This window comes from Tauraco erythrolophus, chromosome 16, assembly GCF_009769465.1.
Source record: "Tauraco erythrolophus isolate bTauEry1 chromosome 16, bTauEry1.pri, whole genome shotgun sequence".
Classification (NCBI taxonomy): domain Eukaryota; kingdom Metazoa; phylum Chordata; class Aves; order Musophagiformes; family Musophagidae; genus Tauraco; species Tauraco erythrolophus.
The window spans coordinates 17,305,011-17,320,132 of NC_141480.1; the positions used below are offsets into that span (position 1 = coordinate 17,305,011).

Below are 15,122 nucleotides of genomic sequence, written 5' to 3' on the forward strand. Positions count from 1 at the left end.
ATGACAGAAAATATTTGTCTGATCCATAACTGTAAAAGTGAACTACTACAGCAGGAAAAACGGCATTTCTTTTTAGAAGAGCATCAGTACCCGAGAACACACGATTCCTTACCTGAAAGCTTTTGGTTTACCTGCAGAAAATGTGTCTTCTTAGCCTTAAAAAGTTGTCAAGGCTCTCACTAGCACTACTGTTACTCCAAAAGAAGGCATAATAGGTTCTTTATATTGTAATTTTCACTGTTGATATGCAAGAAGTGTGCTGGGTCTGCTCACGTAGGAATAAATAAATAAATAAATAAAGCAGTATAAACGGAACAGCAGCTCACATGTGAAAGTGAAAGACCTCTAGTGGCCATAGCCTGAAGTTATAGAAGGTTTCCCTTTCCTGAGTGGGAGACAAAATGGTTGGGTATGACAAACTGCAGCTGTACTTGGGTTATGTGTGCTTCTGTTGCCTTTCTGATGTAACACGAGTATAAAGGGAATCAGAGTTAAAGAGAGAATCTGGTCAGTAGGAGGTGGAAATTAAATTCTGGGCTAGGGAGTCCCTTTTATCGATTGAAAATGAGTATGATAAAAAGATCCAAGTAGATCTAGAAAATTATTTTTAATGCTCATCTACTTCATAGTCTCTTATTTTAATAAAATCTAAGCATTTAAAGCAAGTTCACTTTTAAAAGAAGAGTTAAAACTTCAGCAAATTATAAGGCGTCAATAAGGAGGATTCTGCACTGTCTTAAAGGAAAGCTGCAAATCATTAAGCTCACTAATATTGCTTGAGAGATAAATGTCTTTGACTTTCAATAAATTACAATGAAACCCTAGTATTATAAATATTTTTGTATCTGTCAGCATTTCTGCTTTAGAAATTGAGAAAAACAAAATACTTCCTTTTGAGGAAATTGAAAAGTTTTGAGAGATTAAAGTATTCTGTAGAAGTTTTACAGAATTCTATAATATCTACTTTAACGCCTGCAGACTGTAAAAAATCCTTTCTTGCACTATTTATTGCTGTTAGTAGCCTGTGTTTCTAGAATGATTAGAGGATTGTGATGCTGATATATTTTCTTCCTGTGAATTCGTAATGGAAGAATCCTAGGCAACATCACATGCCTTTTAGGAGTCCTAAGGTAATATTGAGTTGTACTTTATTTATAAGGTTTTCTTGTCACCATGTGTGTTTCCATGCAGCGTTTCATAAATGATGCAGCTTTCCCATCAGCGCCTACCCCTTGTCAGGGTAGCTTTTCAATAATCCTTTTCAGTTTCTCTAGCATGTTTCTTTCATCTGGGCTTGCAAAAGCTTGAATATTACTTGATTTTTACATACGTAAAAGGCTTTATTAGGCATTTAGAGTAGTTCAACTTTAGAAAGGATAGAGCCCAATAAGTTAAGTAATCTACGTGTGTTGACTCCTGCCTGGTTCTGGTTTTCTTGCAGAGTCATTTTGTGGCGTGCATGACAGCAATCTTAAACCAGATGAACAACCAGCATTATTCAGTTTACATTGAAACTTTTCAAACAAGTTCAGAACTAGTGGTGAGTACAAAATAATCATGGAAGTGATAAATAATTCTAAGTATCTTTTTTCCTGTGAAAAATCAGTAGTGCTGTTTTGGAGTATCTTGTCTGATTCTTCCTAGAACAAAGTCTGTTTCTGTATGTTTTCTGCCTATGTCATTGTGTTGCCTCCCTGTTCTAATGATGACATTGGATGATACTGTAATCAGAAGTTTGGGAAGGTATAAACGTCACTATTGTTGACCCTAGCACAGAGGTGGTAATATAATAATCAAGAATAAATAATGGGGTCTTTGTGTTATACTGATCTGAGGAGAAAAAAAAAACAAACACGACACAACAAAACCAACCGTCAACTAATTGAATCCTTTCTCTCCACTTTGCACATGGTGATCCATTTCCACTTTTCATTTTCACTATTAAGCCTACTCCTGGTGCTGATAATGCGTGCTAAATTTAGTAAATTCCTTGTTATTACAACGCATTGTATTATGACACTTGTTTCTGACATAATTTAATGATACTTGAGGTATGTTCTAGTTTGCCCCAGAGGTCGCTATATTCTAGAATGTTTTGATAGTCCTATGTCTGCCCTTTTATACTCTTGACATAACTCTGAAATAAGTCTGGGTGTTGGCAAAGGTTTTGATCACACCATCTGCAGTTTGTCCATGGAGGTAATGTTTTCAGTTGGCAAGATTTGTCCATTTTCCTTTCTTTCTTAAAGTCAGAGTAGTGCCATAACCGAAATGCGAACAGATAAATCTTGGGTAGCTTTTGAAATTCTCCATGTGCTTTAGTTTACTTGAAAATGTAACAGTAATTTACATAATTTTACATAAAACTTTATTTTAACATAATTTGAGCTTTCAGGCAGATTGGGTACTTGATCCTAGAAGTTTTAGTAATCCTTACACTACTCCGACAGTTCTGCAGAGAAAAAAAAAATCAGGATATCGATATAGCCAATAGGCATTGGTTTGTTTATTCTCATTTTTTTCCATACCATAAGGATACATCAATGAAGATGACAAAAATTTGTTTTCAAATAATGCTTCTGAGAGCTATTGTTTGCCTGGTTCTCTGTAAGCATGACAAGAAAGAGTACAAAATGCAGAGTTGCTTGTGAGTAATAGATGACATTTCAACTTGCTAGTCTTGCAGGCTTCTAGGTGACTGACTTACAAGTTCAAGGGTGAAAGCACATATATGCGTTACACGTGAAATAGACCTGAAATGTTTATGTTCAGTTTATTTGAGTTCATTATACATTCATCTCTAAATACTTCTAGGAGAAGAAATAGTGTTTGTTTTGCATGAAAACTTTTTGTCAGTGCTTCCAATTTTTAATTTAGAATACTAAATTTGAACTAAATGGATTAAATAAAAAAATCCTATATTTTTCAAATCTACTAATTCTTTATGCATATTGAGACTATCTTGTTAATTAACAAAAAATTCAACAGCTTTACTCCAAAGTGCTGTAACTTTTTCTTTCCATGCATTTATGGCTTATCTTTTCTTAAGAGCCCAATGTAATGACTTTAAGCTGTCATTTGGAATATGAGACTGCTGTTTTATGGGACTTCAGTTCCAATCTTGGGCTTACTGATTTCACCAGGAATTTTTCCATTGACTTCACTGGGAGCAAAGTGGAGCCCTCTGTCTTAGTTCTTTAATCACAGCAGGAACGCTTAAACTTTGGGTTACACAGTCACAGACTTACTGTCTTTTGTTGTTCTAGGACTTCCTGATGGAAACATTCATAATGTTCAAAGATCTCATTGGGAAGAATGTTTACCCTTCAGACTGGATGGCAATGAGCATGGTACAGAACAGGTAAAACGGGGCTGGAGGATCAGTGTTCATCTTCCGTGTGCTTGTGAAAAGTGAACTCGTTTCATACCTTACAAAGAGTTTTGCTGTGCAGTCTAAGATGATTATATCATTGCAGTGTGGTGAATGCCAAGAAGATAATCATCTGAAATAGTTTATTGACAATGCATTAAATAGCTAGCTGCCTGTGCATTAAGCCTACTTAAAATGGAAAGGGGGAAAAAAAAAAAGTACTTAGCAGTGAAGTTGAAATACATAGTTGGTCTCCATGTTGGCAGTCAACAGAAGCCAACTGTAAAAAGTCTGTTAAATCTTAAATGTACAATTTTTGCACAGAGAGTTAGAATGTCCTCACTAATACATCAGAAAGTTCATTGTGATGCAAGAGTTATCAAACACAATTTTATTTCTTAAACAATACGGTTGCTTTGCTTGCTAAAAAGTCTGATGATAAAGACCAGATCTTTGAGCGCAATGCACTATTTGTCTGAGGAGGTTGGATCCACAGTGCTTATTGTGACTCATGTCGTTGAGGAAATGTATTGCTGTGCTGTAGATCATCAAATTTATCTTGCTCCCTATTGTTTGCTCTGTGAGAGATTGCTGTTACTAAGAAATCTTTTAGTATTCTTATATTATAAAATTGAATGAGGGAAACGTCTTGTGGACATAAACTGTACATGTTCTACACCTTGAACCACAGCTACAGCCTGTCTGTTTTGGTGTCACCGTAAATGATGGTGGGATAAACAAAGTATTGTTTTATCTCTGTTAAGCCTCAGGACCACTGTTGTCTTGGTGTTAGGATTGCAAGTAGCATAATTGGAATTTCACATGATACAGATTTTGCTGCCACATGAGCTCTTTTCAATGTATCATTTCCATATCATGTGATACTGAACTGGAAGGAAAAGCGAAGGGATCTTTGTGCACCTCCACCATTGATAGTGGGGTTAGACAGCTGACTTGGGCCAGTGTATCACAGGTGGATTCCTTCAGATATTGCTTGTTTGAAGAGGAGGGAAATTTTCTTCCCTTGGGGTATGAGTTTTGTTGTTTATTATGGGCATCAATTAGAAATTAACACTTTTGGCAACAAAGGCAGGCCAGTATATAGGGTAGGGTATAGGACGGACTATGCAAGGATTTATTTCCTAAAAATTGTTCCTAGCCAGTCTGAGGTACTGACTTTTTTCTTTTTGTGTCTCTAGTCTGCAACAGAGGAAAGGAAGGGAGAGTTGAACTGAGAATGCAAAGTAAAACACATGGATGTTCTAAACAAAGTTAGTTGGTTCCATTTGCTTATTTGTGGAATTTGTAGATGAGGAAGAGTTTCCTCAAAATTTGAACACATAGAAGTTTTACAAGCATCTGCACGTGTAGAAGAAATAGAACAAAGAAAGTAGCTGTGAACACGCGACCACCTTACCTTGTGGATTTTGATTAATTTGCTGGATTTTCTCCTTTTCATACTTAGTGGAAATCGTGGCTAAAAATCTCACTGTCAGGGATCTGGATTTGGGGAAAAAAGTCACTTCATTTACGTTTTTTTATTTCTTTGGGTGTTACCTTCAGGGCTGAACTTATTCTTACTGCTTGTCCTCAAAGAAACACTTTGAGTTTATATGCTGAATTGGATTATGAAGTGAATAGGCTTTCTTTTTTTTTGAGCAAGCCTTCTGTTGGTGAGGTGGATTTTCATCACCTGTACTATCATTGTTTTGCTTTTGTAGAAGTGGCAGTAACATCGAGATTTCTAGAAGTCAGAGAGAGACTAGTCTAAGAATTCAGTCTCCAGGATGCATAGCTTCCAATTAACTGAAGGTCCACAGACACTGTTTATTTGAAATGTTGCAGTTACATAATTTTACTCTTCCGGCTTTATAATATTGAAAGGGAGAAAACATAGAATACTTAATAAAGTTTATAATCTCCTGGGAGTATTTGATCCTGAGGAAAGAAGAAAGAAAATTTACTAAGAAAATTTACAACATTGTAATATCCAATTTTGATATTGGATGCATTTTGATGTAGGATTTGAATGGAATAATGTTAAATTAAAAGGTTTTCTTTTATGTGTTCTTTGATTCAAAGTGAAGATTCTGGTTCTGGTGGGTAGTGATGATGACAGTGGGGACTCGGGTGCCTGAGCCTCACTTTCTGTCACTTAGGTACACTAATGCTCATGCAGAGAGATCACTGACCTCTCTTCTGAGGTGGGCAGGGACAGACGTGCCAGGTAGGGTTTGGTAAATGATAGTTTAATCTCACTCGTTTCTCTGCCTGAGCCAGTCTTTGGCCTATAAAGGTAAAATCTAACTCGGTGCACATTATTACGTTGCTGCTGCTGCAATTTACAATTATTTTCAGTGTAGTAAGGATTACTCTTAAAAAGTATCATTGTAATACTAAAGTAACCCAACAGGTTTCTATGGTATGTGAGCATATCAAGACTTTCATACGTGAAACTGTCTCACTCATCTAGAAAATGCTGTTAACATCTGCATTATTCACAATTATAAGGATTTTTTACTTTTTTTTTCTATGGGGGCAAGGGAAGTGTCAATCCTTGTTCAAAGAATATGCCTTTGGGGCATGGGGGTTTGCCTGGTGGCATCTATATTGCCTCAGTTACTGACAATAGAAATTGGTTTGCGGTACTGTACGTTTGTTGATAATGCCTCCTAATGACTTTGAGCTTTGTGGGACAGTTTGGTCCAGGCAGGCTTTGTTGCTCTAAACCTTGTCCTGCAGTGGACGATGAAGTGAAAATGTTTAAAGAAAAAAGCCAGCATTAAAAAAAATAAATAAATGTTTAGAAGCTAATTAACAGTACTCTGTAAACACATTGCTTACCTAAATTGATTTGTTACTGTTTATACTCTCTGATTATGTTGCTGTTCCCAAGATTACATAAGGAAATGAGTTATTGATCTTACTTGAATGTCTTGATTTTTATGCTATATCAACAACTAGGAGGGAGGATTTTTGTTATCAGTCTTTATAGAAATTTGGGTTTAGTTTTATTGTTGTTTGAGGTGGCAGGTGTTCTATGAAATAAACTGAAGAATAAGTTAGATTTCTAGACTTGTCTTATTAATGTGTTTTACTCCAAACCAGAGAAATAGCAAAGAAAAAGTCACAAGGGGTGAGCCTGGGTGCTCTTACAATAATAATGAGAGAAAAAACCAAAGAAACAATCCACAAAAAATGTTGGCACAGCTAAGGTTTTGCATTCTTAATTCACCTGTTCAGAGTAGGAGGCTACATGCAGCCATGCCCTGAAGAATGTATTTTACCTTGAGAGTGTCTTCTTTCTGAATTTGCAAAAGTATTCGTTCCAAACTGTAAGGCAGGTCTGTTGTGTAACTGAGCCCTTGGCCGAATGTAGTTGGCACTTAGTCCCTACGGGCATTCAGCAAAGCCTGGCAGTCTCCCCTAGGTGATCTCTTGTGTGTTGTACCTAGCGGGGAAGGTGGGCGTTGGAAAAATTTTGCTGTAGGATATACTGCAGTACAGAAACATAAAATCAGAGTTCATTTACTTCGAGGCAGAGGAAAGAGAAGAGCTTAAGTAGTACTGCAGATTTGGTCCTCTTTCTGGGTGAAAGGTGTTCCTAATAAGCAGGACACTCTGATTACTGTCGTACATAAATAAAGACAGACAGTCCACACATGATATTTCTGCCAGATGTCAGATGTCTGGCATCGGTAAGGGAAAAAGAATGAGCAAATGATTTCTTATAATGTCCTGGGGATTTAAAATTTTTCTTTATTGGGGAGGGGAGGAAAGCGTGCCATCTGGCAAGGGAGATGCCTCTGTCCAAAGGAAAGGACAAGGAACACATTGATGTCCAGGAGAAGCTGTGGTAGGAGAGTTGAAAGAATGGGAGTAGAAGCTTAATTGTCTAAACTTACTTAGTCAAGCTTTGCCTCTATCAGGACAGAATGATTGAAGTCAAATTACTTTAAATCGCCTTTGTAAATAACGTGTTGTTTGCTCTCAAAGTGTGTTCTGATTCCCAAAGCCCATTTAAAGGAGGCAGAGGCTGTGTGTACTAGTCTCACTGGACTGGGAGTATTCTATTAGCAACTGAGAACCAAAAAGTGGCAAAAGTCTCCTTTTTGTTTTCCCCTTCTTCCATTAACAGCAAGATGGGAAGAAAACTTTTTTGTGGCATGGTAGGTGGGATGGAACACTTTGGGAAATAGTGAAATTGTCATTGAGGTCAGGAGTACATAATATCTGAGTTATTTTTGTGATCCTCCATGGTGGATTTAATTAACTCTTGTTCTAATCAAGGTTGCTTACTGCACACTTCTTACTAGTTGCTACTGCTTGTATGTGCACTTTATTCCACTTATGGTACTTAGACTATTGGCTATTAGCTTATTAAAAGCAGTAATTCCTAGGTACATGGCATTTGTGGGGAACTGCTTTGCTGGTTTAGGTAATACTGTGTAGTCTGCTTATCTCTCAGCTGTTCATAATTTTAATTTAGAGGCACATAATTTCTCCCAAGATATTCCTGTACCTTATTGTCAACATGAAGTGCATAGGGAGTCAGATTCGCCGAATAAAAGAACTGCTTGGAGAGGTTAGCAACTAAAGGGAAGTATTCACATCCCTTCGTCCTGTTCCTCTGGGCTTTGAAATTGTAATTGCTCAGATAGAGTTTGAAAGTACTTAATCTTATCATAATTAGTAGCTGGAATCGGTTTTGATTGGTGTCCAATCTAAGTGGCTTAGTAAGCAATTTTATTGTTTGGGTGTCTAGTTGAGTTGTTTTTTGAACCTTGTTAATGTTACATTTAGGTATTTAAAAGGAAACAGTTTTTCACCAGTATGTTTCAAGGTCAGATCCTATTTGCTGAAAAACTGATGTGAGATAACACTGTAGAGTATTTTCTAACACCAGTAGTTAGCATTTTCTAAAATATATTTTAATTTCTTGTATATCTGAGTGTTTTCAGACACAGAATCATAGAATGGTTTGGGTTGGAAGGGACCTCAAAAATCGTCTAGTTCCAACCCCCCTGCTGTGGGCAGAGAGATCTGTCAGTCAAGTGTTCCCCAGCCCTTTTTAAGTCTGATTTGGAAGGTTTAGCGCTGCAGGTATTTGGCAAAACAGCTGGAAATGTTGGCAATTTTCTTTCATTATCCATACTAAAAATAGCTGCTTATTTGCTGATGAACTGCTTTGTAACACTGTCAAAACATGGTTCTCATGTAGCTCACATGTTGTAGCAGTATTATTAATTCAGCAAAATCTCATTATGGCTTCAAATCAGTGCCACCTGCATGCCGAAGTGTACCTCACTATTTGTCAGACTGCCAGGAATTATGGATTTCTGTTGGTATCGTTATGTCCTGGACAACCAGCAAATGAGGCAGAATAAGTTCCTGTTCATCAGGTAGCAAGGGACTGTAGGGATTTCTTTTTCAGAAAGAGATAGTAGGGATTCCAGACCTGATTTTTTTTTTATAGATCATCTGTGAATGGCTTTGTTAAACATAACTTCTGAAAAACGTGTTTTCCACACTATACATATGCATGTTTCTGAAAATTTCTACCTTTGAATAGAAAAAATCTTTTCAGAAGAACTAGCTGCTTATGGTATTGGCCTGTGAAACTTGAATAAATGTTGCTTTCTGCATTATGAGGAGATGGCATTTTAAAAGTTGTAGTCTCAATCTTTAAGTAGCAAGGACACGTAACAAATTCAGTGGCTGTTGGACTGCTTTTTCTTTTGAATTTTCTGAAGAGAAAACCTGAGCAGCTGGTAGTCACAATTTAAGTGTATTATTCAAGAATGATATTTATAATAGTTTGGGGGCGAAGGGAAACGGAACACAGTTGGCAGAAAGTAGGGAAACATGCGTTTTTCAAGCAGGAAGCTTAAGTACTTATGGTAGAGATCATAGAATCATAGAGTGGTTTGGGTTGGAAGGGACCTCAAAGATCATCCAGTTCCAACCCAATGAAGTATTGTAACACGTTCGAACAGTTTGTACTGTCGTTGCTTTAATCGTGTATCGTAGTAAGATGTGTCTTTGGACAGTTTGTTTTTGCTAGGAGACTAAAAATTTCCTTGCTGCAATGCAATTTCCCTGTTAATATTAAGTCCCTTTCAGAGGCAAAGGACATCTTATTTGTTTATTGTTTTTCTTGCTGGTGTGTTTGGTACACAGTGTCTCAGTATTCTCAGATTTGTATCTCCTTTCCATTAAATCTAAGTAACTCTGTTCCTAGTTGTCTTTTCCAGTCTCTACAAAGGAAGTACTTGTAATAGGACAAATGACATAAGGTTAGTCCTGGGAAAATGGAATAAGGCAGATAAAGAGAAGAGGCAGTTGTTTCACTGTGGGTTGTAAATTTACTTCCATGCAGAGTTACTCTTCCAGCTGTGGCCGATACGTCTGAGTGAGTCGTTTAATGCTTTGCTGTCAGTTATAGCCCTAGCAGAGAACATCTCTTCCATCTGTAGGTGTGTGAGTCTGGTTGTGCCTGATGTAACTCTGCTTCTCAATCGCTTGCATCTTTCTAGCACCAAACACTACAAGGTGCTTGTTCTGCACTAACTCTGCGTGTTGCTCGTTGTTACCCTTGTTGTGGAATTACCTGCTTACCAGGAATCTGAACGCTTGATTATGTGATGACTGCAGCACATCATCCACTCAGCAAGACAGGCTGTTGCATATTGTGTCGTGGTGCTCACTGGATTTAGTCATTTAGTCTTTTATCTAAAATGAAGAGAGAAGACATGCTGCGAGGTATCCCTTTCCCACTCCCTCTGCACAGTGTCTCATCTTTCTTGGTATCAACTGTTAGGATGTTCCTGCCTCTACGGTATGAGTTCTCCTGAACGAAAAGCAAAGTCTTCAGTTGAGAGAACAACTCAACACAGAATTGTAATTACAATTACTAGCAGCTTGTTACTTTGATGTTTTCAGAAAGTCAGTAAGATAAACTGTTATTTTTCCAGATACAACTTTGACTTTTATATAGAAATCTCTCAAGTTCTTTGCTATGTCATCTATTATAAAATATTTTCTGTACGTGTTCAGGTATTTTAATTTTAGTAAAACATCTGGGAATCAAGACAATGAGTAGTATTTTCCACTCTGTAGAACATACATGCAAATGAGTAAAAAAATAATGAGGAGGTTATCCACATAAACGGTTCTAAATATGTCACTACAGGAAAGATGGAAAATCTAAATTCAGTCCTCAAAATTTTCATCAGGTGTTGTAAATGCTATTGAGCAGTCTTTCTGTGTTCCCCTTTCTGACGAGTAACTTTGGCCAGCGCTTCGTATCTTAAGAGATTTTCAGAAAATAAAATACAAACATTTTTCTCATGTTTAACATTATTTCGAACAGTTACTTTCATATATTTAAACAGCAACATCACAAAATAACCGTGCTGGTGTATTGTGCATTTGGTGCATAATGATTTTTTTTTAAAGTCATAATCTGCTGATTCAATGCAACTTCTGTATTGATACAGTTTTGGCTGTAAAGCAGTAAGCTCAAGTGAGCAGCAAGTAGACAAGAAGCAGATGCATAGTTGTCTGTACCTGTAATTACAGACTGTATTTTTAGCTTCAGAAAAAGCCAGGCTTCCCGAAAAGTAAAGAAATTGTGTATTCTAGACAAAAGGTATTCACTTGCTGAATATTTTCAACAAAAATATCTGAAGAATCAAAAGTACATGTGCTATGTTAAAATATAATGTGTGTATAGAGAAGGGATTTCAAATACAGAAAGCTTTATGTAACAGGGGGAAAGAAAAAACAAAGCCCAAATACTACATTTTATCTTTAAAGATTTATGATGAGATTACGAATAAAATACAGAGCTACTTAACAAACAAACAAAAAAACAAAAACCAAACCACCGAAACCTAGATAGTGTTATCCACAGTGTCACAGTGTTATCCATTAGTTTCATGTAATTCTCCAATTTTAATCCTTTCATGTGTGAAATAATAAAAGTATTTCTAGAAATAGGCCTTAGAAACATCCATGAAGATATGTTTACCAGGTATCACCTCTGTGCTATTTTTAGATATATAGAAATGGAGACTGATACATGCAAATATTAGACTTAGGGTAAATTAGTGTCAATGTCAACAGGTGAAAACCGAAAATCAGTGGAAGAATGGAGAAGTAATTTCACAATATCAATTCAAACTTCCTTCAAAAGTGAAGGCCATGAGAGTTTTTATTAGTGTAGGCATCCTGATGTAACCAAGTCAAGTCATTACATTCGGGTATTCTGGGGTTCAGCTTTGTATCTTCTTCCCAGGCTTGATCTAGCCCCAAAGACACCATGTGATTTTCATTTTTTTATTATTTCAGGATATTTCTGCTCTGAAACAATTAGCTGGAATGCACAAAAAAGGGCAGTAGACTGCAGTGAGGAGATACTCGCAATATAAGGAAAACTACTGCAAATACCATTCAAACTGAATTACTTCTATCAGAATCTGTTACGACAGCTTTTTGTACACTTAGTTTTCAAACTATGAAGTTTCTTAAAACATCCTAAACATGATATTTTCAAGAGAGTTTGGCATAAATATGTACCTAATATGCAGTTTTTAAAATGTGTTTTGATTCCTAAATGGGAGATAAGCAGTCTCTAAAACTTGCTTTAGGTAGATGCTGAAGGAAAAGCTACATACAAAGAGGCTGTTGGCAAAGTCAAGAGATGCCAAATGGAAACATTTCGTTGTAAAGCGTCAAAGCAATTGCTCATTCTTGTCTTTCTCCAGGTGTTGCTTTTGTACTGCTGTCAAATTAACTCTGATACATTATAGCATTTATTATTTTTGTGTGCTTGGTATAGCTCTTCAAGGCAGACTTTCAAATAATACTAACAAAGAAAATGAGTTGTACGTAGCAGGTTAGGCTTCTGTCGTCTTAATAATTGAGACGAGAAGCTGCATAGCAGTTATTTTTAAGCAGTTATTTTCTGACCATGCTGTTTGTATAGACTCCTGGCTGTACATTGAGAAAGAATTTAGGAAAATGACAATTGCTTTATCATTAGAATTCAATATGAATGGTACAAAAAATTACTCTTCGGTCTATAGTGATACTGAGTTGACACGGGGAGAAATATGACTAAATTAAACTACATTCTTTGCGCCACTGGCTGTATTTTTCCAGTTACCACGGAAGTGGATTGCTTCCTAAGTGTTGCTGTTATTGTGCTCTTAATAACTAGGTTTCATATAGCTATAAGGTTATTAAATAGTGTTTCCATCTTGCATGGCCCTTCACTTCACTTGCCACTTTTTAGGAGATAATTTCTACTGTTGCTTTGTAATTTTGTTATTATCTTTTCACCCATTTTCTCAGGCTTTCTCCTGCTGCTCTGTTTTGGTCACTGAAATAGTAAATGTGTATTTTTAATCCCTCCTGTCACACTGATTGCTTGTCTGGTCACTCTTCTGTGTGTTTTAAATCTTCCACGTTTAGTTTATAATTGCTGATCACTGTTTCAGTCATTGACGATGATCAGCGTTTGGGATTGAGTCTGACCCACTTTGCTGGTCTTTATTTGACATGCCTCCTCCTAGCTTTGCACACAAGAAGGAAGAGGAAAGATAACAAAAGCCTACAAGACAATCAGTTGACTTCAACTGCTTTTCCTTTGTGCTTATGTCGTGCTAAAGTATCTATCAGATGTCTTCTGCGAAGCATTTTGTGAGGGTGCTACTATCAGGTCAACATAAATGATGTGGGAGTATTATTTTGAGTCTGCTGTTCCCTACTCTGATATAATTGGCATACTGGCAAGATGATATCTATCAGAACTCAGAAAATCAGAACTTCGAAATAATAGTCGGTGCATCTTCTAGGCTAAGAACTCCCCCTTATATTTCTCAGCTGCTCAAGTAGAGGATTCACTAGTGAAAGCGTGGATTGGTCAGTCTTTGCGGTTTACAAAAAAAAAGCCTTCCAAACTGAAGTTAGTGTAGCACCTTCTGACTTGAATTTGTGGACCAAATTCTCTGAAGGAAAAGCACTTAGCCTTTTTGGGAAGAAGTTCTGAGTTTTAAAAACTATGATTTTAAAAAAAACATATATTCCAGCATTTTAATGGTTTCTTTCAGTAAGAGCTTTCACAACACAGGAAACCATAGTCTTTCAAAGCTTATCTCTATTTTTCTGTGTCTGATTATCTATTAGAAGCTTGTACTTGATTACTTTTTCCGCCTGTCTTTACATCAGTATCATCACAGCTTTAGAAGACATAGCAAGCATGAGTTTGAATTGATGCTTATAAATATCTCAGTGAGTTAATTCAGCCTGCACCTCAGTATCTGGATTACTCATCTCAAAGTTGAAGCAGTGAACTCCAAACTTTAGTCTTGCCAACTTGAGAAGACATTAAAGAGCATCTCACTGTTGTTGGACCACTGCTTTAAAAGAATTCATGTGTAAGAGTCTGAAGAAAGGTCAGTTCATGATTTGGGAAGGTTTCGTAATTCTGTACCTGATTTAGGCACCTTTCCCAAAATAATTTTGTGGACCCAGAAGTGTTCTGTGTCTGAAACTAGGCAGAGAAAAAGGCCAGCTCTTGCCAAGCCATGTAATAACAGGCAATGCCAATAAGTTTTTTGGGAGTTTTGGTTTGTTTTGTTGTTTTTGTTTTTTTTTTTTTTTTACTGTAAACATCTTTGTTCTGTGCTGCAAGGAGCTGATGCACTAATTATTTGCTAAAAATAACTTGGAGTTCCAGATGTATATTTTTGGTTTATCACCTATTTGCACTTCAAAAGCAAGGACAATGTGCAGACCTATTTTACTGTTAGAGAGTCATCATAGTCTAAGGAACAGCTTTGAAATCCTACTTAACAACGTTGTTTATGAATACAGAGTTGTTTCTTTGTTCCATCTCAGCCCCTCTGTTTTATTTTGAGGGAGAATCAGTTTGAAATCAAATTTTTATCTTAGGATGATTTTCAGTTTTGTCTGTCTTAAATTTTTTATATATGTTACTTACAGTACTGTTCTGTCTCTGTTTAGAACATACATCAAAGTATTTGAAACTAAGTACAGTTGCACAAGATTCTATTAATTGGACTTTCAAGCCAGAATTTGAAAGAAATTTCTCTGACAATACAATAAAGCAAAGCAGAACCAGCAGGAAATTTAGAAAGGCAAAAGAGATAGCCGTAGTTGCACCATGGTGATTCTGTTGCTGTCCTAAACCAAAACCTTGCCTTTTTATACCGGGATTAAGCCCCAAGACTTCGGCCTTTGAAGATCGTAAATCTTCAGGCCCAAGAGACTGGTGTGAACTGTAAATTAGAAGCCTCAATCCCCATAAACTCGGGATATATCGTGGAAATTGTTGTGAGTAAAGGAATTTCAACAATTTTATATAACAATTATTTAAACTTATGAGAAATTAATTCCATAATTAATTATGATAATAAGTTATCATAATTAAACACCTGAAAGAACCCATCTGTAACCATGTGTGATGATTCAAATTAAGGGAGAACGTGATAAGAGGAGCATGTTAAACAAAAAAACCCACCTAATGACATTATCCAGATGAGAAATCAGGATCTTGTCCTTTGGTCAGTCTAGATGTGTCTATGCTTGCACAGGAAAACTGAGCAGCAGTCCCCAGGTTCAGAGAAGAGGTAAGTTCCAATGATCTGTTAGGGAAGCAAGGGAAATTAAGTTATATTACACTGTGACAAGATCATCCCTTTCAGTAATCTTTCTCAGTAATTTC

General features: G+C 36.6%; 1 protein-coding gene across 1 annotated transcript in view; it reads left to right on the forward strand.

Annotated features, from left to right (window-relative positions):
- The window catches only part of DOCK2 (dedicator of cytokinesis 2), a 194,581-nt gene that overhangs the window by 117,932 nt on the left and 61,527 nt on the right, over positions 1-15,122 (forward strand). Inside the window, 2 exon segments of the mRNA XM_086621891.1 lie at positions 1,442-1,540; positions 3,267-3,361. Coding sequence (XP_086478017.1) covers positions 1,442-1,540; positions 3,267-3,361 — 194 coding nt within the window.